The sequence below is a fragment of the Lathyrus oleraceus genome, chromosome 1, assembly GCF_024323335.1.
Source record: "Lathyrus oleraceus cultivar Zhongwan6 chromosome 1, CAAS_Psat_ZW6_1.0, whole genome shotgun sequence".
NCBI lineage: Eukaryota > Viridiplantae > Streptophyta > Magnoliopsida > Fabales > Fabaceae > Lathyrus > Lathyrus oleraceus.
In genome coordinates this window covers 393653100-393679745 of record NC_066579.1, presented here as the reverse complement: position 1 = coordinate 393679745, position 26646 = coordinate 393653100, and the positions used below count along the sequence as shown (strand labels likewise).

At 38.4% G+C, this 26646-nt stretch overlaps 1 protein-coding gene across 1 annotated transcript; it reads right to left on the bottom strand.

The window, feature by feature from the left end:
• Window positions 1–13577: 13577 nt before the first annotated feature.
• Window positions 13578–18912, bottom strand: LOC127074196 (phytochrome B-2). Its single transcript, XM_051015504.1, has 4 exons — window positions 16588–18912; window positions 15145–15952; window positions 14420–14713; window positions 13578–14327 (listed from the first exon to the last, which is right to left on the bottom strand). The coding sequence occupies exons 1-4, from the start codon at window positions 18722–18724 to the stop codon at window positions 14108–14110; spliced, it is 3459 nt and encodes a 1152-aa protein (XP_050871461.1). The 5' UTR covers window positions 18725–18912; the 3' UTR covers window positions 13578–14107.
• Window positions 18913–26646: the final 7734 nt, after the last annotated feature.

Below are 26646 nucleotides of genomic sequence, written 5' to 3'. Positions count from 1 at the left end.
GAACACAGCCCACTTCGAACCGTCAAAAGCTCTCACTATCAGGTCAGTGGGCATCAAGATCAACCCTTCACAGTCCAGCTTCACCAGGGCTTTCTTTGGCAACACATTTAAAGAGGAGCCGGTATCAACCAACACGTGCGAAAGCACGGCTCCTTTACATTCCATAGCAATGTGTAAAGCCCGATTATGATTCCTCCCATCCACAGTTAGATCAAGATCAGTGAAACCCAGCCCGTGGCTGGCATTGACGTTTGACACCACCGTCTCCAACTGATTGATCGTTATCTCCTGGGGAACATAGGCCCTCTTCAGAATTTTCAATAAAGCCTCCCTATACCCCTCGGAGCTTAGCAACAACGACAAGATTGAGATCTTGGATGGAGTCTGCTGCAAATGGTCAACAAGCTTGTACTCTGACTTCTTGATGATTCTCAGAAATTCTTCAGCTTCATCATCAAATTCTTTCATTCTGGTTTAATTGAGATTTTTCATTCTGGTTGGTCACATTTGAGCTTTAAAATTGCCTTGAACTTCATTTGATCATGAAATGCTTGATTCTTATCCAATGCTCCTGAATTTTTGCACATTATTTCTAGACATGTTGAATGTTGTTTTGGCTTTGGTTTGAGGCTTTTACCATGATCCATCCATGTTTTATGCCTATGCTAACTTGGTGTGACAATTTGTGTCACACATGTGCTTGTTGTGCTTGTCTTGACTTATGCTATGTGATTGCCATGCCTAATGATGTCCAATAGCTCTAATTTTTGGTGGGATGATCATGTTGTATGTCCTGTTTACTCATGAATTTTGTCAAGATTATTTGAATCATTTTGATTTAATGTGCATTTATTTCTTCTGATGTCACAATGTGGTCACAATTTGCATACCTTGCCATGTTTGATTCATGAAATGCTTTTGGTTAATGATATTGATATGAGACCTTTTGAGTTGTGTTCTTGATTGGATAAGGTTGATTCATGTTAAATTTCATGTTCTGTTTTGAATGTTTGACCTACTTTTGACCCTAGGCTAAATGATGCCATGCTTGGAAACTACATGTTATAAGGAGCAATATGCAAAAAGAACCACTCAAATTGGCCTTTTGGTTTGAAAGTTATGTCCATTTGAAGTTTAAACCACACTTTGTCAAGTTTTGATCATATCTCCCTAACCACACATGAGAAATCCTTGATTTTGGACTTTTTGGAAATGGGAGAGAAAAACCTACAACTTTCATGTTCAACAAAATTTCACTTGAAGCTTTCTTGATCATGTAATTTGAAGTTGAAGTTGGTTAAAAACCTTTCCATTTTTGGCAAGTTTGAATTATAGGTCACTTTCTATTTTTGGCAAGTTTTGACTGGACCTCAAATTCCTCAAAGTGAGTGTTTGAAATGTCAAATGAGACTTGTTTGAACATGAATGAAGTATTTCTACTCACTTCCCACCTCCAAATCCAACAGTTGACCTGACAGTTGACTTTTGTTGACTTTTGTGGTTGACAAATGACTTGGTCATGCACAGATGATTTTGAGCCTCAACCACTTGATGGAATAACTCCAAAATGAAACCCTAGCTTATACAAGCTCAATAAAATCACATGATGATCTCCATCTCATTAAAGACCTCATCTCCTTGCAAAACCCTGACTAGAATAATGCAACTGATTAGGGTTGACCAGAGGTCAAAACCCTAATCCCCAGGAGCCTGATCATAAACAATGAACCATGATGATGATGATGTACCATTTCAACCAAGATAATATTCCACCTCCTTGAGGAACCAAGAAACCCTAATTGAAGCACAACCTCAGATGATTAGTGATCAATTTATGAGACCCTCAGGCTTGAATCTCTCAACCTCTCTATCTTCTGAGAAAGACCTAGGAGGATGGCTTGCTTATTGTTTCCACATGACATGCAAAGATGTAATGCCTAATGTTCTAAAAATGAGATGCAATATGCTAAGCTAGTCCCAAGAGAGGAGGGCAAATTTTAAGCTAGTCCCCTGATCCTCATACCAGATGAGGTACGTAGGCAGGAGATGAGTTGATCTCTCCAGGCGCCCTTTTTCTTTTTCAACCCCTGTGTGTGTGTTTGGAGTCTGACGTAAGTCCAGCGATTGGCAGTTGGTTTCCTGTGTCTTGTTTGCTTGTTGGAGTCTGACGTAAGTCCAGCGATTGGCAGTTGGTTTCCTGTGTGTGTTTGTTGGTTCGGAGTCTGATGTAAGTCCAGCGATTGGCATTCGGTTTCCAGGTTTGCCTGTTTGTGTGGAGGCTGACGTAAGTCCAGCGATTGGCAATCGGTTTCCAGTGTGGACTTTGTTTGGCGTGTGTTAGCCGAACTACGGTAGCTCTGATTCTCATTCCAGATTAGATACGTAGGCATAAGATGCGATATCCTAGCGAGCCCGTTTCCCCCTCTTCTTCTATCTGTGTTTGATTCTAGTGTGCGTGTTTTCTTTTGAGCAGTGTTTAGCAACCTTATCCTCTCTTCCTGAGCGTGGATCCCGTCGAGTACGACGGATGCGTAGGGGTGCTAATACCTTCCCTTCGCATAACCGACTCCCGATCCCATCTCTCTTTGGTCGCGAGACCATATCTTTTCCAGGTTTACTTCGAGCGTTTCCTTTCCCTCTTTTGGGATAAATAACGCACGGTGGCGGCTCTGTTTGTTTTGTTTTTCCCGCCGGTTGTTTTTCGCGGATGCGACAGCTGGCGACTCTGCTGGGGAAACTAAGAAGTTGACCTCTTGCTGGTCCATCTTCCCTAAGCGAGTCACTCCTAGCGTTCTCTAGGATAGTTTAGGTTGCTTGTGTTGCTCTATTTATTGCATTTATGGTTATTATGTTGTGTATATATTTGCATAAATGTTTTGCATGCATCATACTATCATTGTGCTGTCTTCTGTACAGGTTGGTTCCTCTGATTTTGGGGTGGGTGTTATGAGTGGGGCTAAAACCCAGGCCCGAGTATACACCTAGGATTAGCGTGGTCTCATGTTGCCTTTCATGTTAGGTCAACATGTTTTTGGCGACGTGACATACCACAAGCCGGACGAGGTTCTTTTGCGGGAGCTCTTCCTTTGTGGAGTATCCACTTTGGTTGAGTCACTTCATCTGAGCTGTTGACTTCGGTGACCGATCTTTCCCGGATCTTTGGTTTAGACGATCTTAAGAGAGCTACAACGGCACATCCGAAAGGGCAAACCCATTGAGTATCTTTGCCCGATTGTCGAGACCATTATCCGCCTTAAGATGACTTGATTAGAATTCACCTGTGAGGGGAGGGTTGATTCTTGCAGATGCATGTTCTGATGGTGACTTTGATGGTGACTAATGGTTCAGTTATTGATTAGAGTCCTATTTATAAGTCGGATTTATGGATTTATTTCTGAGACGCCGGAGTTCTGTCCGTGGTATTTATCAGTGGGGATCCGTTTATTTCAGGATTCCCTGGGCTGGTTCAAAGGGTTTTATGGTTATCTGTTCAGAGGATATCTAGTGATGATGGTGATATATCCTTCGATTCCGTTTATTTCGGAACTCCTGAGTTGGATTTATGGTTGCTCAGTACCTCAGTTGGTTGTGATCAATTCAGAGGCCGTAACTCAGTACAGTTGATGATCAGATGACTTGGAGGATGGAACAGTGCATTGCATTCATACATCAGCATCATTCACATTTTGCATTTATCGGCATCTAACTCATGTTTATCCATATGCAGGGGACATTCTTGATCGAGATCCTGGTTGAGAGACTTCTTTATTCCAGACATGAGGACCGGCTTGAAAGATGACGTCGTCTACAGTTTCTTCGACCCAGAGATTGGTGTGATGAGAGATATGATAGCATTGATTACACCTGACCATGTGGGGATGTTCCGTGAGGCTTACGGTGGTATTCTGAAGTTGGTTTTCAGGCTCACAGACAGTGATAGGAGAGCCATCCATACTCTTCTCCAGTTTTATGACCCTGGCTTGATATGCTTCGTGTTCCCGGATTACCTATTGGGGCCTTTGATGGAGGACTATGCTAGCATCCTGGGTATGCAGATCAGAGATCAAATTCCATTCTATGTCACTAAGGGGGAACCTGATGTTGTTGAGATTTCTCGTGCTCTTTATTTGAGCCCGGAGGTGACCAAGGGGGGTTTGAAGGAGAAGGGAAAGTCACATGGTTTTCATCTAAGTTTCTTGGAGGCTAAAGCCAAGGAGCATGCTGTTGTGGGTAATTGGAGGACCGTCTGTGCCTTGATTGCTGTGAGCATTTATGGGACCATACTGTTTCCTAATCAGAAGAACTTTGTGGATATTAATGCCATCAGGTTGTTTATGCAGAGGAATCCCATTCCTACTCTGGTTGGGGATGTATATTACTCGGTCCATAATCGGAATGAGAAGCGGCGTGGGGGATTGATCAAATGTTGTGCTCAGCTGCTGTATAAATGGTTCATGGGGTATTTGCCTTCCCGAGGTGCCTTTGCTTTTCTTGATCCTACTGTCAAATGGTCAGTCAGGTTGATGGGTTTGCGAGCCAAGGACATAGCTTGGACTCACAACGGTATGGCTGGACGAGATTTCATTTACAATTGTGGGAGTCTTCCCAATGTGCCTCTTATAGGAGTTCAAGGTTGCATTAATTACAACCCGGTGCTTCTTAGGAGACAGATGGGGTTTGCTGTGGAGGGTCCTCCACTCGGGTGAGAAGTTCAGGAGTCTTTCTACTTCCCAATTGAGGGTAATCAGACAAAGTTGAGGCAAGTGTCTGATGAATGGTGCGACATTCAGAGAAAGGGCAAGGTTCCTTTTGGTAAGGTTAACAGCAGGTCTTTTCCTCCATTTGATGATTGGCTTAGGAAGAGGATTGAGCTCACACAGCTACCATTTCCTGGAGGTTATCCTTGGTGTCCTTTGATTGAGGGGCCACGTTCTTCTGTCGGCATGGAAGAGTTCCTTGAGATGAAGAAAGCCAGAGATCAGCTGCAAGCAGAGAAGACTGAGTTGGAGATGAGTGTTGCTAGAATTCAGGTGGCTAATCAGGAAATCAAAGGAAAAATGGAAGATCAGGATAAGAGACATGCCATGGAAGTGAAGCGCTTTGAGATAGACACCGCTTATTACCGCAAGGTCAGCCAAGCTTTGGAGTCATCCACGAAGGAGCACGACATCACCAAGGAGAGGTTGGCTAGAGCTTCAAAGGTCATTGAAGATGAGAAGAGGAGACAAATCCTTGTGAGGGATCAAAGGGACGACAGAGTCAGAGTCCTTATCGCTGAGTGGGAGGCAAAGCTGAAGATTAAGGAAGTGGAAAACGAGAAGATCATTGCCAAGAGAGATCACTATCTTGCTGAGAGGGATCATTACTTCAGACAGATGAAGATTCACCATAAGGAGATAGGGAGATTGCAGCAGGAGAACACTGAGCTTAGGTTCGCGGTGAAGTTTACCAAGATAGTAGATGATGTGGAGCCTTCTATGGGGCCTTCGTCAGACTAGACCTTTCTTATTTGTGTTGGATTACCGTCAGGCCTGTTGACGAAATTCACTTGCTTGTATTTTCTTTCTGATTCTGGAGAATTGTATTTGATTTGTATCAGACTTGATGTATGACTCTCGCACATATGGTGCCCTTTTGATATGCAATGGTTGTTTTCATTCAGTGATCAATCTTCAAGCTTTATTTACTTTCCTGTATGCACTCACACAGCACACACATGGTTGGGTGGTATCTTTGCTAAATCATATATCTCTGATCTATATGATGAAATCAAATGATGAATGTCAGAATATTGCTGCCGGATTATTATCTGTCTCGATGAAGCCAGGATCGAAAAGACAAAATATTCCTCATATGGATAGACATTGGATTCATGCATGAATCATAATAACTTGTCTTCTATTTTGCAGGTGTCAGTTTCTAACGTGTTTGATTGTTTCAGGAATCATTGCTCGTGCGCGTAGAATCATTCCCTTGCACACAACACGTCCACACAGATACTTCACCATACGCAACACACCCAGGCTGATGGATCTACCCAATGCAGATTTTCTTGAGCTGAAGGAGAAAATGAACGAATTGATCAATGTCATGCAAGGGTTCGCCGTGGGGCAAAAAGCACTTGCTGATAAAGTGGAGAAGCTCGAGCGGGCTTCAGCTGCTAATAGTGGTGTCAATTTAGAGGGGGTCTCCAACCATGGCCTTGGTGGTTCCAGGGATGGAGGAGATCTCGGAAAGAGGACAACTGTTGGTGTAGTGACTAATAATGCTGGTGGTTTTGGTGCTGCCACAAGTGGTAGACCAGGTCCGATGGGCAATAATATGAAGGACGGTTTGTTTCCTCCTTTCCTTGGGGCTGAGGAAGATAGATAGGAAGACAGAGAAGCAAATCAATTCTCCATGTTGAATGAACAGTTTGGGCCGTACGGTGTCCAACCACCAAACAAAGAGATTTAGGTGCTGGCGGAGAAGATAAGGGCCTTGGAAAGCCATGCTACTCCAGGGGTTGTTAATATGTCGAATATGGGGCTGGTTGAGGGGATTGTGATCCCACAAAAGTTCAAGGCGCCTGCGTTTGACAAGTATAATGGGAGTTCTTGCCCGGAAACTCACCTCCAGGCTTTTGTCCGTAAGATTTCTGCTTATTCAATGGACCAGAAGCTATGGATGTACTTCTTCCAGCATAGTCTGTCTGGAGGGTCTCTGGAATGGTACACCAAATTGAAATCTTCTGACATCAAAAGCTGGCAAGATCTTGGTGATGCATTCTTTAAACAGTACCAGTTCAACGCTGATATGGCTCCTAGCCGTACCCAACTGCAGGGTATGTCTCAGAAGCCTAATGAAGGGTTTAAGGAATATGCACAGAGGTGGAGGGAGCTGGCTGCCCGAGTCCAACCTCCGTTGGTGGATAGAGAAATGTCAGATCTGTTTATGGGTACCCTGCAGGGGACATTTGCAGAAAGGATGGTTGGTTGCCCGGTTACCAACTTTGCTGATATAGTGGTGGCTGGAGAAAGAATTGAAAGTTGGTTGAAGCTGGGGAAGATACAGGGTAGTGCTTCGTCATCTGGATCGAAAAAGCCCTTTGGGAATGGTCAGAGGAAGAAGAAGGGTGATACTAGCACTGTGTATACCCAAAGAGGACAGAGTAGGGATCGTTACTACCAGCACACTGCTGCGGTAACCATTCCTGCTGATAATCAACAATAGCAACAGCAACAACCGCAACAACAACGACAGCCATTTCAATAGAGACCGCAGAGGGCTGGGTATCAGGTGCGAGGACGAATGAATGATCGTCAATTTGTTAGACCACCTGTGACCTATTCACTCCTGTTGAAGAAGTTGAAGGACTTGGGGTTGGTCCAGCTGAGGACGTTGGCATCGTTGAGACCTGATCAGAGGCCTCCCAGTTTTGATGAGAACACCAAATGTGAATTTCACTCAGGTGCCCCTGGACACAATGTAGAAAATTGTAAAGCTTTTAAGCATGTGGTCCAGGACTTAGTGGATTCCAAGGCGATCAACTTTGCTCCATCTCCAAATGTGAATGCTAATCCCATGCCTACGCATGGTCAAATGGGGGTGAATGCAACCTCTGAAGAAGGCAGAATCGGGCTGATGAGTGTAGACCAGTTGAAGACTCCGTTGGCTGAGGTCAAACGACAATTGTTGAAGAGTGGGGTCTTCCCGGGCTGTGATGACTGTTGTGCTGCGTGCACTATTGCTATCGATGGGTGTGTTTCCTTGAGGGAGGCTGTCCAGAGGCTGATGGACGAGGGAAGCCTCAGATTTGAGAAATTTGATTTGGTGAAGGAAGATGTCTCTACCATAACCATCTACTTCGACCCGGTTGATTTGTCAACGCTGGCAGATGCAGCTCCAGTTACTATCAATATACCTGGGCCAATTCCTTATGACAAAGATGACACCGTGCCGTGGCATTATGGTGGAGAGGTATATTGTAATGGGGAGAAGTTGGAGGATCAGACTGCAGGTGGAACCACCGTTTCAAAGGTGGATAATGCCGGACCTAGTGGTTTCACTCGCAGTGGATGGTTGTTCGCACCGGACGCTTTGAGAAGTGGGGATGGAGAAAAAGAAAAGAAAGAAAAGGCCGAGGCTCTAGCCAGGGCAAGAGGGAAACAAGTGATAAATGAAGGTACTCCTGTGGTGACACCGGCGCCTGTTGGGTCGGAGAAAGAATTTGTTATGAATTTTTGAAGATGAGAAAAAATAAGAAAATAACATGAAGCCATGCATGGACATATATGGAGGGAAATGAAATAATGTGAAGCATTTTGAAATAACTACACTGGCCGGATTCGAACCGTGTGCTAATTTGAATCCAGAAACGCGCCAAAGCCAAAACGTCAGCGTTTCACTATAAAACCCTAATGCGCGCGCCTGCATGGATTTAAAAATCCGCAGGTAATCCACATGAACTCGTGGATGAATCCGTAGGAAACCTATGCGTTTCCTAGCAAAATTCGCAGGTAATCTGGACATGCTATGAACACGAAGAACACTATGAAGATCTTCATCCCAAAATTTCCAAAAAAATTCAAAACATCCAGAAATGAAAATCAAGTACATCATTCAACTCATCATGCATCAAACAACAAGAATCCATGAATATTTCATCAAGAAACAACATCAAACGCATGGATCGAAGGAATTAAAGTTCATCATCAAAACTTCAAATGCATGGATCTAACTCAAATCAACACCAAATCACTCCATTCAAAGCTCAGGTTCATCACCATTAAAAGATCTACATGATAGGCCTAATGAATTGGAGAATTAAAGAGGTCAAAAAACCTACCTCTTGATGAACAGCAACTGAAATCACGTGTTTCCAAGGTCCTTGATGTTCCAATTCTCCTCTATGATGCTTGTTGAAGTAAATGATGATGAAATGAAGGCTCAACAATGCATGAAACGAACTGAATCTCCAACTGCCATGGATGCCTCAACCTTTGCACCTAGCTCAAACAACCACGATTCCTCTTGCTTACACGTCCAAATGTGTTCAAATATGCTCCATGATGATGAATGGATCAAGGAAAAGTGCTTGTGTTTGAAGGATTTTTCAGAAAAAGTGAGAGAAGAATTTGGAGGTTTTTTGTGATTCTAGATCTAGAATTGGTAATTGTGAAAAACAGTTATGGTTTAAGGCTATATAGTCCATGCTAATCATGTTTAGGGAAGGATTAGGGCAAATGCAAATGTCATTAAGGACTTTATGGTGTAAGTGCAAAAAATCAATTTCATGCTCCATGCACCCTCATGCACGTGAACAGTGCATGTTCTTGGTTCAAAATGACTTAAAAACCTTCCATGCACATGTTGGAAATGAATTGGTATGTTCATGTTCCACAAAAATGATTGTATGCAATTTCTTCCCAAAATCTTCATGAATGAACCAATGCCATGCAAATGAGCTTTCATGCCAAATGATTCCATGCTTGGAAAATACATGTTATAAGGAGCAATATGCAAAAAGAACCACTCAAATTGGCCTTTTGGTTTGAAAGTTATGTCCATTTGAAGTTTAAACCACACTTTGTCAAGTTTTGATCATATCTCCCTAACCACACATGAGAAATCCTTGATTTTGGACTTTTTGGAAATGGGAGAGAAAAACCTACAACTTTCATGTTCAACAAAATTTCACTTGAAGCTTTCTTGATCATGTAATTTGAAGTTGAAGTTGGTTAAAAACCTTTCCATTTTTGGCAAGTTTGAATTATAGGTCACTTTCTATTTTTGGCAAGTTTTGACTGGACCTCAAATTCCTCAAAGTGAGTGTTTGAAATGTCAAATGAGACTTGTTTGAACATGAATGAAGTATTTCTACTCACTTCCCACCTCCAAATCCAACAGTTGACCTGACAGTTGACTTTTGTTGACTTTTGTGGTTGACAAATGACTTGGTCATGCACAGATGATTTTGAGCCTCAACCAATTGATGGAATAACTCCAAAACGAAACCCTAGCTTATAAAAGCTCAATAAAATCACATGATGATCTCCATCTCATTAAAGACCTCATCTCCTTGCAAAACCCTGACTAGAAGAATGCAACTGATTAGGGTTGACCAGAGGTCAAAACCCTAATCCCCAGGAGCCTGATCATAAACAATGAACCATGATGATGATGATGTACCATTTCAACCAAGATAATACTCCACCTCCTTGAGGAACCAAGAAACCCTAATTGAAGCACAACCTCAGATGATTAGTGATCAATTTATGAGACCCTCAGGCTTGAATCTCTCAACCTTTTTATCTTTTGAGAAACACCTAGGAGGATGGCTTGCTTATTGTTTCCACATGACATGCAAAGATGTAATGCCTAATATCCTAAAAATGAGATGCAATATGCTAAGCTAGTCCCAAGAGAGGAGGGCAAATTTTGAGGTGTTACACTTACCATATGGACCAACCTTCACTATATAAAGCCAAAGAAAACCTACTAAAGATTTCCCAGAGGATAAAGGAACCAGTTCCCAGGTACCACTGCTTTGAAGAGCACACATTTCATCAATCATTGCTTGCCTCCACTCAAGGTAAGATAATGCTTCACCTGGAGTTTTAGGAATAGAAACAGAAGACAAAGAAGACAAAGAAGACAAACAAGTATACTGCAAAGGGGAAAGACGATGATAACATAAATCAATATAATATGGAGAAGAATTTTGTGTTTAACGTATACCTTTTCGAAGGGCAATCGGAAGATTAGAATCAGGTTGCAGGATTGGATCTGGTGATGGAGGAGGCGTCAGAGAAGGGTCTGCAATGACCTCAGGGACAAGGACGACAGGCGTTGGGTGACGACGCTAATATGTTAGAAGTGGTCGATAAGTGTGTGTGTGTTGTGTGTGTGTGTGTGTGTGTGTGAAAGGGGGGAGGGGGTCAGGAACCATAGACTGATGGGGGATACGAGGTATCATGTAAGTATGAGAATAACAATGATAACCCTTTTTCGGAATGATGATAACCAAGAAAGACACACTTTAGTGATCGAGTTGCTAATTTATCAAGACCAGGGGAGAGATTGTGTACAAAACACGTAGACACAAGTAATCGAGGAGGAATTGGGTGGAGAGGGGAGTTTGGAAACATGATTGAATACATAATTTTATTATTAAGGACATATGAGGGAATGCGATTTATGAGGTAACATGCCGTGAGCACCGCATCCCCTCAAAAGCGGAGAGGAACATTACCATGGAGAAGTAGGGTCCAAGTGGTTTCTACAAGATGCCTATTTTTGCGTTCGACTATCCCGTTTTGTTGGGGTGTATGCGAGCAAGATGTTTGGTGCATAATACTATTGGATGACATAAAAGTTTAAAATTGTTGGGATAAATATTCATATGCATTGTCACTTCTTAAGGTACGAATAGACAAACCAAATTGGGTTCTTATTTCTCGATAAAATTGTTCAAAAGTAGAAAATAATTCAGACATGTTCTTCATTAAAAATAGCAGTGTGCAACGTGAAAAATCATCAATAAAAGTTATAAAATATCTAAACTCAAAAGTAGACATGGTACGCGCGGGACCCCAAACATCGGAGTGAACTAAAGCAAAAGGGGACGCAACCTGTTTATTGACTTGATCGGGAAAGTGACTACGAGTATGTTTCCCTAACTGACAAGACTCACAATGTAAAATGGATAATTTAGATAGACTAGGCACCAACTTTTGTAGCTTAGGAATACTTGAATGACCTAACTGCGCATGTATAATAAGTGGAGAATATGTGGTGGAGCATGTGGTAGATGACTTAGAGAAGTAGTAGGGGCCTTGAGACTCACATTCGACGCCAATCGTTTTTTGCAAACTCCGATCCTCTAGAGTAACATTACTATTAGTAAAGGTGATAAAACAATTAAGGGAATGAGTTAAACGACTGACTGATAGTAAATTAAATGGGCAATTAGGTACATATAGGGCAGAAGTCATAGTGAGAGATGGTAGAATTTGAACAGTACCAATCCCTTGGGATCAGATTTGAGAACCATTTGCGACAGTTATACTCGGTAAGAAACCAGAGGTAGAGATGGAAGAGAAAATACCTTTATTACCGGTAACATGATCAGACGCACCAGAATTGAGGACCCAAGGACCAAGAGGAGATGATTGAGAGAAACAAACAGATGGATTACTAGTGTGTGCAGTCGAAGCCGTGGAACCAGAGGCCTGATTAGTCTGACACCACTTGAGGAAATCCTCGTAACTTGGCGTAGGACTATGAAGAGAAGGTGAAGTTTGCATAGTGTCTGGGTTATCAACTTGAGCTGCATTTACCTGGCGTGGAGGTCTGCCATGTAACATCCAGCAACAGTCGATAGTATGTCCAAGCCGGTTACAATGGTCACACTTGGGACGGGGTTTGGAGTTGGATGACCCTCCTCGAAGACGATTCTGATTCTTGCCAAGAGATGCAAGGGCAGCAGTGTCACCTGATGTCGGAGCAACAATAGATGGAGGGAAAACCAGACCAAATGCATGAGGTGTAGCCAAGTGCAACAGTTGTTCACTAACTGCATCATAGTTAGGAACAATAGTATCTGATAAAATTTGGTTACGAACGGACTCGAGTTCTGGTGGTAGTCCTTTAAATGTCATGACCATGCAAAATTTACTCTGTTGTTTGGAATGAGTTATTGCATCTTTTGCATAAGGCATGAGGGTTGTGTAACTCGCTTTCAAGGCATCAAACTTATTGAGATATGCTTGCATATCCATATTTTACAACTTCAGTGTGTCGAGTTTGAGGATGACACTGTATAGACAATGAACGTCGTTGGAGAAGACTTTCTTAGCCTTTCCCCAAACCTCATTGCAAATGGAGAAGGCTTGATACTGCGCTTGGAGGTTAGGTGCAATGGAAAATCATAACACAGTACACATAGAGACATCAATTTTCTTCCATTTAGTGAGTTTTGTGGCGGCAACATCAGCTAATTTTGTGATTAGGTGATCTTCATATCCTTGACCGTAAAACCACATATCGACAGCATGAGCCTGTATGTTATAGTTGACTAATCCGGTTAATTTTTCACAATGGGATAAGCGGAACTTTAGTAAACAAGACGGAATCAACATCTCCCATGACTTAAAGAAACAAAATTGGGATTGTTTGAACTAGAACACAAATTTCCAAGAGTCAAAATGAAAAATGGAGACCGGATTTGTGATTGATGGAGGGAGCCGAGTGGGGCGGCCGGGAAAAACGGTCGGATCGGGCGGCAAGGTGGTTTTCCCTGAGAATTTTGAGAAGTGGAAGGCAAACCGGAATGATGACACAATTTGAAAAAAAAATTATCACCGGAAGACAGTGGGTCAACCGAGTAAAGCACGGCAAAGAGTTGTCTCTTAGTAGACTCTAAATACCATATTAAAAATGTGGTTGAGCCTAACTCAACCCTATAAAACCGGTTAAAACCGATTAGTAGAGTGAGAATTACCCTCACTTATAAACACATCTTCAAGCCATAAAAATACATGATAACCTAGCTGCTCTTACTAGAGATAAGGAATGGATGTACAGCAATCGCAATATAAATAAGGCAGTGAACACACCTTGCTGCAGACAGATTTTACAATTATTTGTGAACTTGGAAAAACATATTACATAAGCAGTTACTATCACTACGGAGGACAGCACAAGACGTCTACGGTTCATTCTAGCCATGGAGTGGAGTCCATTGCAGCTTCTAATGATGCAAGCTTTTTCTTGAAATTTGTCACAGGACACTCACTTGGCCATGAAGATGCACACACATATCGACGGTCTCTCCATTGCCATAACATTATCAGCAAGGTTTTAGGTTACATTTAGCTACAAATTAATAGCTCATCGTGTTGTACAACTGAACAAGTTTGGTTAGGGAGCAAAACAACAATCTAATTTGACAGTACAATTTCATGTAACTAGGATGGATAAGTGGCCGAATCAGCTTGTTCAAATGCTTGTACCCTAAGTTGTCCGGTTAGTTAAGCTAAGCACAAACTGAGTATATGACAACAAACTATCTAATGGTCAACATGAGTGATAGAGCTTGGACTTGAATTTTACAGTTGCGAAATGCCTAATTAATAGCTTTAGAGCTTCTCCGTGTCACGGGTAGTTCAAGAAGAACTAAGAAGTAGCACCGTTCTGCCTCCCTTACATACTGGACTTCGCCGTTCATTAACTTTATAATCTTCCTGCTCATGCTCAGCCCTAAGCCTTCTTGAGTCACCCACCGACTGTTATGGAACATGTCTTGAATCAATTCAGGTGGAAGACCTTCACCAGGACACACCATCCTTCACCAAAAAAAAGAAAGAGAAAGAAATAAAACACAATCCCCGAAATTTAATGGAAAATAGGAAATGACTTGAAGGTCATGCCAGCATACCTAAATTCAGCATGCAGAAGAGTGAGCCCCTCTGAAATTTGTTTTATTCTTGGAAATACATGAATCTCTACCCAACCATCTGGAGATGGTGCATAGCGCACCACATTCATTAAGAAATCAGCCAAGACTTGTTGAATCCTCAACTGATCACCATAAACAGCCAATGCCTTGATTTCTTCAGGAATATCACGAATTAACTGTAACTTTCTATCTCTTAGCAATAGCATTACTTGGCTAACAACTGCATTTATGACATTCTCGAGCAAGAATTCCTGCTTTTCAAGCTCCAGGGACCTGACTCCCAAAAAAATAAAAATAAAGATGTGAATCTTGTCTTCTTCTAACAAAAAACAACAAAGATTAGAAGGAAATTAAGAAGAGGCAACAAAACATGAGTATCAACCCACTAGCCAAGTATGGTAAACAAGGAAAGAATTGATATTTGATATTCACTTGAAGATGCATAAAACCTACATTTCCTAGCAAGGGACTATATATGTTCACATGATTGACAAATACTTTCTCTGAAAACTCTACTTTAAGAGCATCATAGAGGACAAATGAAATTGATTCACATCATTGTCAATCATATAAAACCAAGTATTTTGATAGCTACATACAATCAAGATATAGTAGATGCTGCTGCTTGTTATTGAATCAAGGCAAAACATCATAAAATTTAACAACATAGAAACTATAAAGAAATGATTGCTTAGAAAACTCACCCATCCTCGATGCTTTCTAGAGCAATGTCCCGTACTATCTTCAGCATTTGCTTCTCACAAGCAACACTAGTCTCAAGAAGCTGCTTTTGCTCATCAGTCAGGCATGTAGACTCCAAAAGAGAGTTTGTAAAGCGTATGCCACTCAAGGGATTCTTTACTTCTTGACAAATATAAGCTAACTCCTTCATTCTAGCTAAGGAACTACTATCCTGTTGTCTCTGGACTGTCAAAGCCTGTTGAAGTTCAGGGCTCACAATTTGTAAAAAGCAAAATGCGCCAATGATCTGACCATCCATGTTAACCCTCTTATTTGCGGTCAAGAAAGTCTGCACATACTTTCCATGTCTGTCAAGAAATGACAATGGGAATTTGTCTGTGTCGTGTCCACCAAGTGCATTGTGCAAAACAATCATGAATTTTGTCATAGCATCCGAACCCTTCAACTGACAGAAACTACCAAAAACCTCTCCCACTAACAATTTGCCAATGACATCTGCACGGCTCCAGCCGCTGAGCTTTTCCATAGCATTGTTCCACTCTAAGCAACATGTGTTGTCATCCGATGCAAAAATGGGAGGGATCAATGGATTTGGACTATGTACAATAGCCTTGTAGTCACCTTGTATGTTAATGAATTTGTCCATTACAACTTTTTGACCAGTAATATCCTGGCCAACAAAGCACACTCCAACTATATTATTTGTATAATCCTTGCTGGAGCAAGCATTCACCACTATAAAAACTGCCTTATTTTGATTCCCCGGGCCAAAAGTCTTCATTTTTATCTCAACATTTTTATCTTCTTCACCTGTATTAATTAAATTCAAGTTATACCATTGTACCACCAATTATCGATATTTTATTTTCACTAAAGCTAAACTAGATATTATATAGCAGCAGGTAGCAGTTTACTTCAAAGCTCAATGACATTAAATCTGCTTGATTAGAGAGTAGGTGGAAAATAGAAAAGCCAAAGATGGAAGAAAGTGAAAATGGTTTTCAACTAAAATTAGGGTCAAAAGAGAAAATATCCATTTTATTTTCCAACATCTCATACATGGATCAATGTGAGCTCTACTGTCATGATAAACTCGATTGGATCATGGCTATTTTCTTTTCGTTCTCCTTTCTCCATTTTTATAAGCATGACATGGTTATACAGTTGAAATGTATGCCCAAATTTCAGTCATTATTGAATTATCAATGACTATTACTCAGACTATTGATAGCATGATTGGGAATTTGGAAAAGATAGTCATTCATTTAATAGAAAATGTGGCTTTAAAGTAGACTGTGTGTGTATTAATTACAGTTAAAGCACGCCTTCTAAAGCACCTATCATGTTTGGTAAGATCAGTATGCTCTTCCTACAAATTTAATCCGAGTACTCCTGCCTAATAAACCCAATGAATCAGCATGGAACTAGAAGTTTAGAAATAATACCTTTTAAAGCATGAGAAAGAAGCTTGTCCACAGTTTCTCGAGACTCCTTATACACGAGATCATGAACCAAAGACTTGCCCATAGCCTCCTCTACCAGAAGTCCTGTCAATTCAGAAACCTTTGCATTCCACCCATTGATGCGACCATCGACATCAACAGCAAATATGGGAGCAGTGGCTGTTTCTATCAACCTAACCATTTCTCTAGCCACAGAACTCAGTTCATCCACCCCTTGCAACTCTAGTTCTGCCATATGGGTATGCACGACAGCCTTTGAATCGTTATTCTCAGCTTCCTTAAACGAGTCTCGCAGGATAAGCTGCAAGGAGTGAATTGCATCCATTTCTGCATTATCCCACTGCATACTACGGCTCTTCACCACTTCTAAAAAGGCCTTGAAAGAAGAACGAGGATGCATTTTCTGCCCGTCATCCTTATCCTCCGGGTGATGCTTTGCACCACCCCATTTAATTTCTTTAGCCGTATGAGATCTGAACCAGAAAAGAAAGTCTTTTTCAGTAATATACGCAACAGCCATTCCACAAACTGCATCCCCAAGAGAAGCAGCCCCAGGATAACCAGCATCAGCCAAACTATCAGTACTCAAACCCGTCGAATCACTATGAAAGGCCAACAACCAATCTATGATATCCCTTATCTGAGACTCGGTCGGAGTAACACCCAAAGGGTGGTAGTTTCCTTGATAATACAAAGCAGCCCCATCACACTTAACCAAATCCATAATACTAGGACTCTGAGTAACAATCCCTGTATGAGAATCCCTAAGTAACATATCACACAACAGAGTCTGTGTCTTCAAAACCCTTTTCTCCAACGACTGCACGGCTAACTGAAGCTCCATATTCAACTGAAGCCCAAAAGCCTGCATTAGAAACTCACAAGCATACCTAAGAGGGAAAGGAATACACCTAGCAGAAGTATGATGACAAACAACAAGACCCCAAAGCCTCATCGAGCCACGTGCAGCACCACCAATCCCACCACCGTCTTCATCATTCCCATTAATAATAACAGCCATAGCCAAAGAAGCAATGGAACCCATATTTGCCATGTACTGAGCATGACAACCATGAGGAGCCCGAAGAGTACTCCCAACCAAACAAACAGGCTGAACAAGCGCCTCATCCTGAAAAACCCTAACAGGAGAAGCATTACAATCCACAATCATCCTAACCCTATTCTGCTTAAACAAAAACCTAGAAGCCTGAGGAATATCAGTAGCAGGATAATGCAAACCAATATAAGGCTCTAAATCAACCCTCTTACTCTCAGCAACAACCTCACCATGCTCATCCTCATGAAACTTATAAACCATAACCCTATCATAACCAGTCAATTCCCTAACACTCTCAACAACAGCATCACAAAGAAGCTTGACATCACCACCAGGAAGCGCCTGGAGCTGCGAAATCGCACGAACCGCAAGCTTCTGAGACTGAACAGCACCGGCAATCGAAAGCGCTGGATCCTCAGATCTCGCAGGCTCCAAATCAATAACAACACCAATATCAATTCGGTGAAGAATTCCATAAAAAGGCTTACCAGTAGAACGAGAGTGGATCCAAATAGGATTCATTAAACTAATCTCCCGAGCTGAAAAAGCTTTCTCAAGAAGTACAGAACTGGAAGCACTAAAAAGAGAACGAACATCAACGCCTAAAGAGAAAAACGAAGAAGAAGAAGAATCATCTTCCATAGAAGGAACCGATTGAGGCGCGATACCAAGCATGTCACGTGCGTTTTCAGAGTAAGCAAGAACGCGAAAAGAAGTTTCGTCGACGGCGATCATTGAACCGAAAGGTTGAATGAAACCACCGCGTTGGATTTTGGCTAAGTAAGCAGTGATTTGCTGTTCAGGAACTGATTCAGTAGCCGCCGTGACGCGAATGGATTGGGCATAATCGAAAGAGTCACCGGATTTTTCAAAAACAGCATGGAGTCTTGCGTCTTCTGTGTACTGAGCTATGGCTTTTCTCATTGATAACGATTCTCTTTTAATATTTCTGTTGTTATTGTTGTTGCTATTGTTTCTATTGTTATCTTGTTGATGAAGTTGATGGTGTGATATTGATGATGATGCATTGGCTTCACCTCTTGTTCTATTTGGTGAAGCCATTTTATGTGATGAAATTAGAAAGAGAGTAAAAAAGTTTGTTTTGTGGATGAAAATACAAGGTAAGAATGGAATGTGAGAGTGAAGTTGTGGGAGTGTAAAGGTAGTTTTTGAAGTGTCTATTTATTGCATGTGATGCGATGAACCGATAGGCTCTATGTACGGTGCCGAATAATCTGTAGTCAAGGATTGTAGTTGTATTGGCTCGTTTAGTGAACTAGTAATAAAGTATTGTTCAGTATCATCACACAATTCAATATAACTGTCAAATGACAATGGTAACTAGGACTCGTCAACGTTGCCGAACATTTGACCAAACAAGATAAGCGGAATGCTAATGCTTACCTTCTATTATTACCTCCACGCCAGGCACGGAGCCACTCACATGAGTCTTTGGGGAAGTGCTCTCACTAAAAATAGTATTTTATAATATATTATTATAACACTTAAGTGTTCTATAATAAATAAATATTATAAATTAATCTCTAAATTTTGTTTTCCCTTCATCATCATTACATCTAAATATAATATATTTAAAACAATATTATATATATATATATATAATTTATATTGATATTAATTTAACACTCTATGTTGTAATAGATTATGAATTTATTTATATTTTATAGTATATTAAATTTATTTTATCAAAAAGTATGTTATAATATTTATTTATTTAAGTAATAAATATTTTATATTAAAAACGAATTTATTATATTTAAATATATAATTATAATTTGTTGGTAGTTTTTTTTAAAATATCATAATAAAGTGACATAATGATGAGAATTAATTTAATAAACATAAAATTATTTTTACAATAAAAACATGTATACTTTAAAGTGAACACTTATCTTAGAATTTTATTAAATTTTGGTTCCTTCCTCTAATAAAATAATGAAATTTAGTGATATATTATATTTTATTTTATTTTAAAAAATTACATTCAAAATTTCTTTATACTAAAAATATCAATTCATAACCAAAATTCATGGATATCAAAGAATTTATCTATCTTAAATATATATTTATTATTATATTGTCCACACATTCTAAATTATCGGGCTCGTCTGTGCCTCCACCTGAACGTATATGAATCAGCAATAAAATATATTGAGATAACCTTACATAGTTCCATTAAAGTTGACCGTTTTTAATTTAAAATTGACCGTTTTAAAAATATAATATAAAAATAAACTTGTTTTTTTTTTAAATTATGATCAAAATTCAAGTGTTACTAATGTTTTAACTATGTGAATGTGATGTTTTTCCGACTTTAGAAGATTCAACTTACAATAAAATACTCTATGTCTTTTATAATAAATATCTCTTATTTATATATTTCTTTTGTTCTAAATTATAAATAATTTTGTCAAAAATATTTATTTAAATTATAAGTCATTTTACAATTATAATATGACATTAATGATTTTTTTTAACATACCATCTATCATTTATTATCATTTTTTCTTACCATTTTTTAATTTTTTCTTTTATCTATAATAAATAAAATATAATATTATAAAATCATCCATAATTTATTTTTTTCATACAACAATCATTATATTTTTTAATTTACGTAAAATATGGAAAACGTCTTATAATTTGGAAGTGAAGGTATATTAGAGAGAGGAGTATTTAATGAGTAGAGTTTAGTATCTCTTGTTTGCATAATCGGATCTAAAGTAAGGTGGACAAATTTAATGTTGATCTTTTATAGAAATAGAGCAGTTTTGGGTTGACTCAAATGTTTGATTTGGATAGTATAAAGTTGGTTCGATCGAACTTAAATAATTCTTTTCGACCAATTGAAACTAAATCCAACCAAACTTTTTACATATTTATTAGTTATATTATTATTTGTATCATTTTTATTATTATTATTGAGTTGTACTCTTACTTATTTGCATGATCTGATCTAAAGTAAAATGGACAAATTTAACTCAGTCGTTTGAAACTGATCAAAATGTTGATCTTTTATAGAAATACGGCGGTTTCGGGTTGACTCAAATGTTTGATTTAGATAGTATAAAGTTGGTTTGGTCGAACTTAAATAACTATTTTGGACCCATCAAAACTAAATTCAACCAAACTTTTTACATACTTATAACTTATATTATTACTTGTATTATTTTTATTATTATTGAGTTGTACTCTTACTTACATGATCTGATCTAAAGTAAGATGGACAAATTTAACTTAGTTGTTTGAAACTGATCAAAATGTTGATCTTTTATAGAAATAGGGCGGTTTCGGGTTGACTCAAATGTTTGATTTGGATAGGATAAAGTTGGTTCGGTCGAACTTAAATAATTCTTTTGGACCTATCAAAACTAAATTCAACCAAACTTTTTACATACTTATTACTTATATTATTACTTGTATTATTATTAAGTTGTACTCTTACTTATTTGCACGATCTGATCTAAAGTAAGATGGACAAATTTAACTTAGTCTTTGAAATTGATCAAAATATTAGTTTTTTTATATAAATAAGGTGGTTTCGGGTTGACTCAAATGTTTGATTGGAATAGTATAAAATTGGTTCGGTCGAACTTAAATAATTCTTTTGGACCCATCGAAGCTATTTCCAACCAAACTTTTTACATACTTATTACTTATATTATTACTTGTATTATTTTATTATTATTGAGTTGTCTCAAAAACACGACATTGAATAGAGAAATATTAGTGTTGGATATTATATTATTTTGTAATTATGAAATAAATATTGAATTAAGAATTAGTGATAAAAGTTTAACTATACAATTATAACTTATTTCTTACTAAAGTAAAGAATTTAATAACTTTTAATAGATTTAATTTTGTTGTAATATTTGAGCTCATTTAAAAAAAATCATAATGTTTTTAAAATAAATAAGAAAAGGATAAGAGTATTTTATAATTAATGGATCAATTTTTTGGCCAAATAATTATTAAATCTAACGGATCCACCCGATTAATCTATAAAATCGATCAAATTGAATATGATGAAACCCAAAACTCTAATGATCAAAATTGAGCCTTGAGAATGGAATTGTGGTTTGAGACAAATCAATGTTTTTGACCCGAAACCAACTCTGACTAACCGACTATCCAACCCTAGTGCAAGGAAGTAAGCTTGCATAACTTATATTTGTCGTATGTGTCAGACATATGATATTTCATGAAATTTTGTAAGGAGAACTTGAACTTTCACTCTAATGCAACATAAGGAAAATATTGATTTAGTTTGATTAAGGTGAGCTCAACGTGACTTAAATGGTTAAGTTGAGATAGAATGGTTGAATTATGTCTTAAAACCTTAAATGGTGAAGAGAAAGAAAAGATATTTTAAGATTGCAAAAACCAACAAGTTGTAAAAGCATCCAAGAGGTCAACATAAAGCGTCAGAACCGCTGGTATGCAATCTGACGACTATCAGAGACGGGCATCGAAAATCAACAACGATAGTGGTGGCGACCGAGAGGCGGTTAAGGTTAGTCCCTGGGCGGTTCAGGTTTTTTGATCAACCTATCTAGGTTTTTTGGTTTGTGTTTTTTGGGCTTATTCGTTTTAGTATTGAAGGTGTGAAAAATACAAGAAATTAGAGGTTTGAATTTGGTTTTAAAAATAAAAGCTTTTTACCAACTCAAAAACTCCACACAATTAAAAGAACAAAGAGAGAAAGAGACAAGTATTTTTATCCTGGTTCGCTTGAAATCAAAGCTACTCCAGTCCACCCGCCAAGGTGATTTCGCCTTATACACAAGGACTTAATCCACTATAACCAAACAAATTACATAAATCACAAAGAACGAATTTCTTTATCTTCTCAAGGATCCGACTACAACTTAGTCTCCTTAAGAAAATCACAAAGAACAACTTTATTTGTCTTCTCAGGGATCTGACTACAACTTAGCCTCCTTAAGGAAATCATAAAGAACAACTTTCTTTGTCTTCTCAAGGATCCAACTACAACTTAGTCTCCTTAAGGAAATGCAAATAAATAAGTTTGGATACAACTTTTTGTGTTACAAGTTGCTTCTACACAAACAGATTTTACATAAATGAAATACAATTACTTAAAGAAAAGTATGCATAAAGTTAAGAGCTTTTTCACGTATAAAACAGTCTTGTAACTTGTTGTAGCAACATTAGCTCTTTTTTTTTGCATTAGCATTAGCAGCTTTTTCTTCAAGTCTCTAAGTCCTACTTAAATAGCATAGAAAGTGACCGCTGGAGGGAAAATACGGGATACCAAAAAACAGTTATCCACTAACGGATTATTGATAGGTGTGAAGAATAGTATTATCCTTCGCCCATGTTTTCAAGTAGTGGAAGAAATATTTGATTTGTACTATGTACTATTTGATCACGTATCCACTTTGATCTTATCTTCAAATTCATTGGTTTCTGATGAAAAGTTGATGAAGTATGAAAAGAAGAAACACAAAGTTAAAATCAGAATCTTCATAATCTTAAGTCAAAACCTTGACCACGTCGGCATCTGGCTTGAGATCTTCAAAGTCTTCAACTAATTAACAAAACCTCATAATCTTCAATCAAAACCTTGACTGCATCCGTGTCTGGCTTTAGATCTTCAGAGTCTTCAGATGAGTAACAAGACTTTAGAAGCTTGCCATTCTTCAGATGACCAGAGTCACATCCAAAAGCAGAAGTAGAGATAACATTGCAACATCAATATAACGTCTTTCTAGAACTTCTCAGAAGTGAATCAGCACAGAAGTAGAAAAAACATTGTAGCAGCAACATAGCGTCTTTCATAACTTCTTAAGAGTGAATCAACACACGAGTAGAAAGAACATTTCAGAAACAATATAACATCTTTCAGAACTTCTCATGAGTGATTTAACATAGAAGTAAAAAGAATATTGCAACAACAACATAACGTCTTTCAGAACTTCTTATGAGTGAATCAGCGCAAAGGCAGAAAGAACATTGCAACAACAACATAACATCTTTTAGAACTTCTTAAGAGTGATTCAATGCAGAAGCGAAATTTCGTAACAAATATTCAGAAACTGATGACGCTGCATGTCATAAATTTAGAATCAGAACTGCCTATTAAACCTACACAATAATAAACCATTAGAGTATCAAAATTGTTCTCACATAAATACTACATTGTTATCATCAAAACTCAAAGGTATAGATGCATAACCAAATCTTATTCTAACAATCTCTTGTTTTTTGATGATGAAAATACCATGTATTTTGATGAATATTTTTGTACAGAATAATCACAAAAGGATACATCATAAAGAAGCATAAAGCTCTCCCTGATATGTATAATCCTAAAAAGATAAAATCAGAATGAAAGAACACTTTCCTGATTAATCTTTTTGTAGAATCAGAATCATCTTCTATCAGAATTTGACTTATCTTCAGAAGTTGCTTGAACTTATCCAGAACACTGGTTGTCAAAGTCAACACTCTCATGAACTTCACTTCAGAATCTTTGTTGAAATCTTTTCAAAAGAGCTTCAGAGCCTGGTTCATTTTGAAAGAGCTTCAAAACCTGGATACAAACCTTTTTTAAAGAGCTTTAGAACCTGGTTAAAACCTTAAAACCTGGTTGAGTCAATTCTGGTTAATATGGAATTCACAATTCCTCATAACTTTATGTCTGGTTATGTCTGGTTGGAAGTCTTTCTCAACTAATGAATTTAAAACTTCAGACTCATAGAGTTAACCATTTCTTCAAAAATTGGTAGCTAAAGAGCTTCTAATGTTCTTAACTTTCCCTGAAAACAAATTAACAAAGATTCTTCGAAGTAGTTGTTAGCAGAAACATTTGAAAATGTTTGAATTCTGATTCACAAACATAGGTATATCAAAATCAATTACGTTTCTCCCCCTTTGTCATCGATAAAAAAGAAATAGACAAAATAAAATAAGGAAACAACATGATTTTATTGATACCAAGTGCCAAAATGCACAACAGTACAAAACATACAAAACATAAACAAAAACACTTAGAGAAAATAACACAAAAATGCGTAAATTTTTTAAAACTAAGGGTTAGGGTTCTGTGGCGGAGGAGGAGGCGACAATATGGAGAGAATCATTTTGAACAGAAGATTCTGCCTATCTAAGCGCTGTCTGACAAGAGCACTTTCTTCTTTCATCTCAGCGAGATTCTTCAGAGTCACTTCAGGAATTCCCCCGAAAGAAGTTCCAGCAATACGTTGATCTCAGAAACAACAATTTGTTATTCTGGAATACTGTCAGCTTACTGTTGATCTTCAAAAGCGACTTACTTTCCTTTGTCCAGCTGAGCAGAAACATCTTCCATGACAACATCTGGATGTCCAAATTCTTCCTCAATCTCCTTTGCTTCTTCCTTAATTTCAGGAGCAGGAAGACATAATAGAGCATGTTGTAACTGTAAGTCTTGCTATCCATAAATTTTAGGAATGTCACGATATGTGCCTTCCAATAGTCATAGTTGGTGCCATCTAAGATGGGTGGTCTATTAATAAATCCTCATTCCTTGTCCATGCTAGCAGAAAGTTTATTCCCCGAATCTCACCCAAAAAATAAGCAGGATGTCTGCTCTGATACCAATTGAAATTCTGGTACGCAGATATCAGATGTCGTATGCGATGTCACGACACTAATATCAAGACTTCACACAACACTAATAGTAAGTAGATAACAAATGTCGTATACGATGTCACGACACCAGGATCGGGACATGTCACACCAGAAACAATTATAGTGTAAGAAGAAGGAAGTAAATAACACAGGTCAATTGTTGACCCAGTTCAGTGTAACGTCACCTACATCTGGGGGCATCCAAGCCAAGAAGGAAATCCACTATAACAGTATTAGTTTAAAGTTCTAAACAACCTCTAGGTTTACAAACTTCTGACCTAATCATTACCCTTGGAATTTCTATCTAAGAGTCTCCTAGATATGAGACTCTTCTCACTTCCCTTCAATCACACACCAGTGATAACAAATTTAATCAAATAACAGAAGAAACTCTTCGAAAACATATAATCCACTCTTTCTTAAAAGCTTATGAGTGATTAATAATTACAACTCAAAGACACTATCCAACTCTAATATCAACGAGATATAAGAGTGGCTCACAAATAACAAAGAACACTTAAAACCTTAATTTCACAAAACACAAGCATAGCTCTCTCCCCTTAGGTTTGCAACATTCTCTTTAAATAGTCTTTGGTCACCGCGGGCTTAGGCTTAAAACTGCAACAAATCCAATCTGGACTGTTACACAAAATTTGCAGAAACTTCTTGTCATACCCTAGTTTTTAACCATAATATCCCACATCTCATTCGCATTTTTTCATACAAGCAAGGTCACATTTTGGTTTTTTCCCTTATCCATCTTTGGGTTTGCTTTTGCAGGGATCACCAAACACCTCTTTGTGTTTACCTTTGTGTTTATTTGATTCATTTCTTATCTAACCACTAATAAAAATGCCAAAAATATGTCTTGTTTCTCTTAAGTTTATTGTGCAAGGTAGGGTCCCTCAAGTCAAAAGCACCTCAAAGTCAAAGGTTCATGTGTTTATTTACATGCCTTCTTCAACAAGCAACTTCAATATTTGAGAAATTTAATCAAGATTCTATGAAGGACACCTTATCTTGAGTTCATGTGATCACCCATGTGCTTTGGAATGCAAGGAAAGTCCAAGTGCACAAGCTTGTTCCAAGGGGTTTGACCTAAAAGTCAACATTTTGAGGTCAAAGTTCCAAGGATCACAACTCCTTCAATTCTTAATATTTTTGAATGCCTCTTTTTGCATATGAATCTTCTCAACATCCTATACAACTTTTCTTTACATGAAAAGAGCCAATTATGCTTGGAGGATCATCAAAAGTTTGGAGACATTATATGTCATTTATAGACTTAGTGAAATTTGACCTATTTTTAAGTGACTTTTTACCAA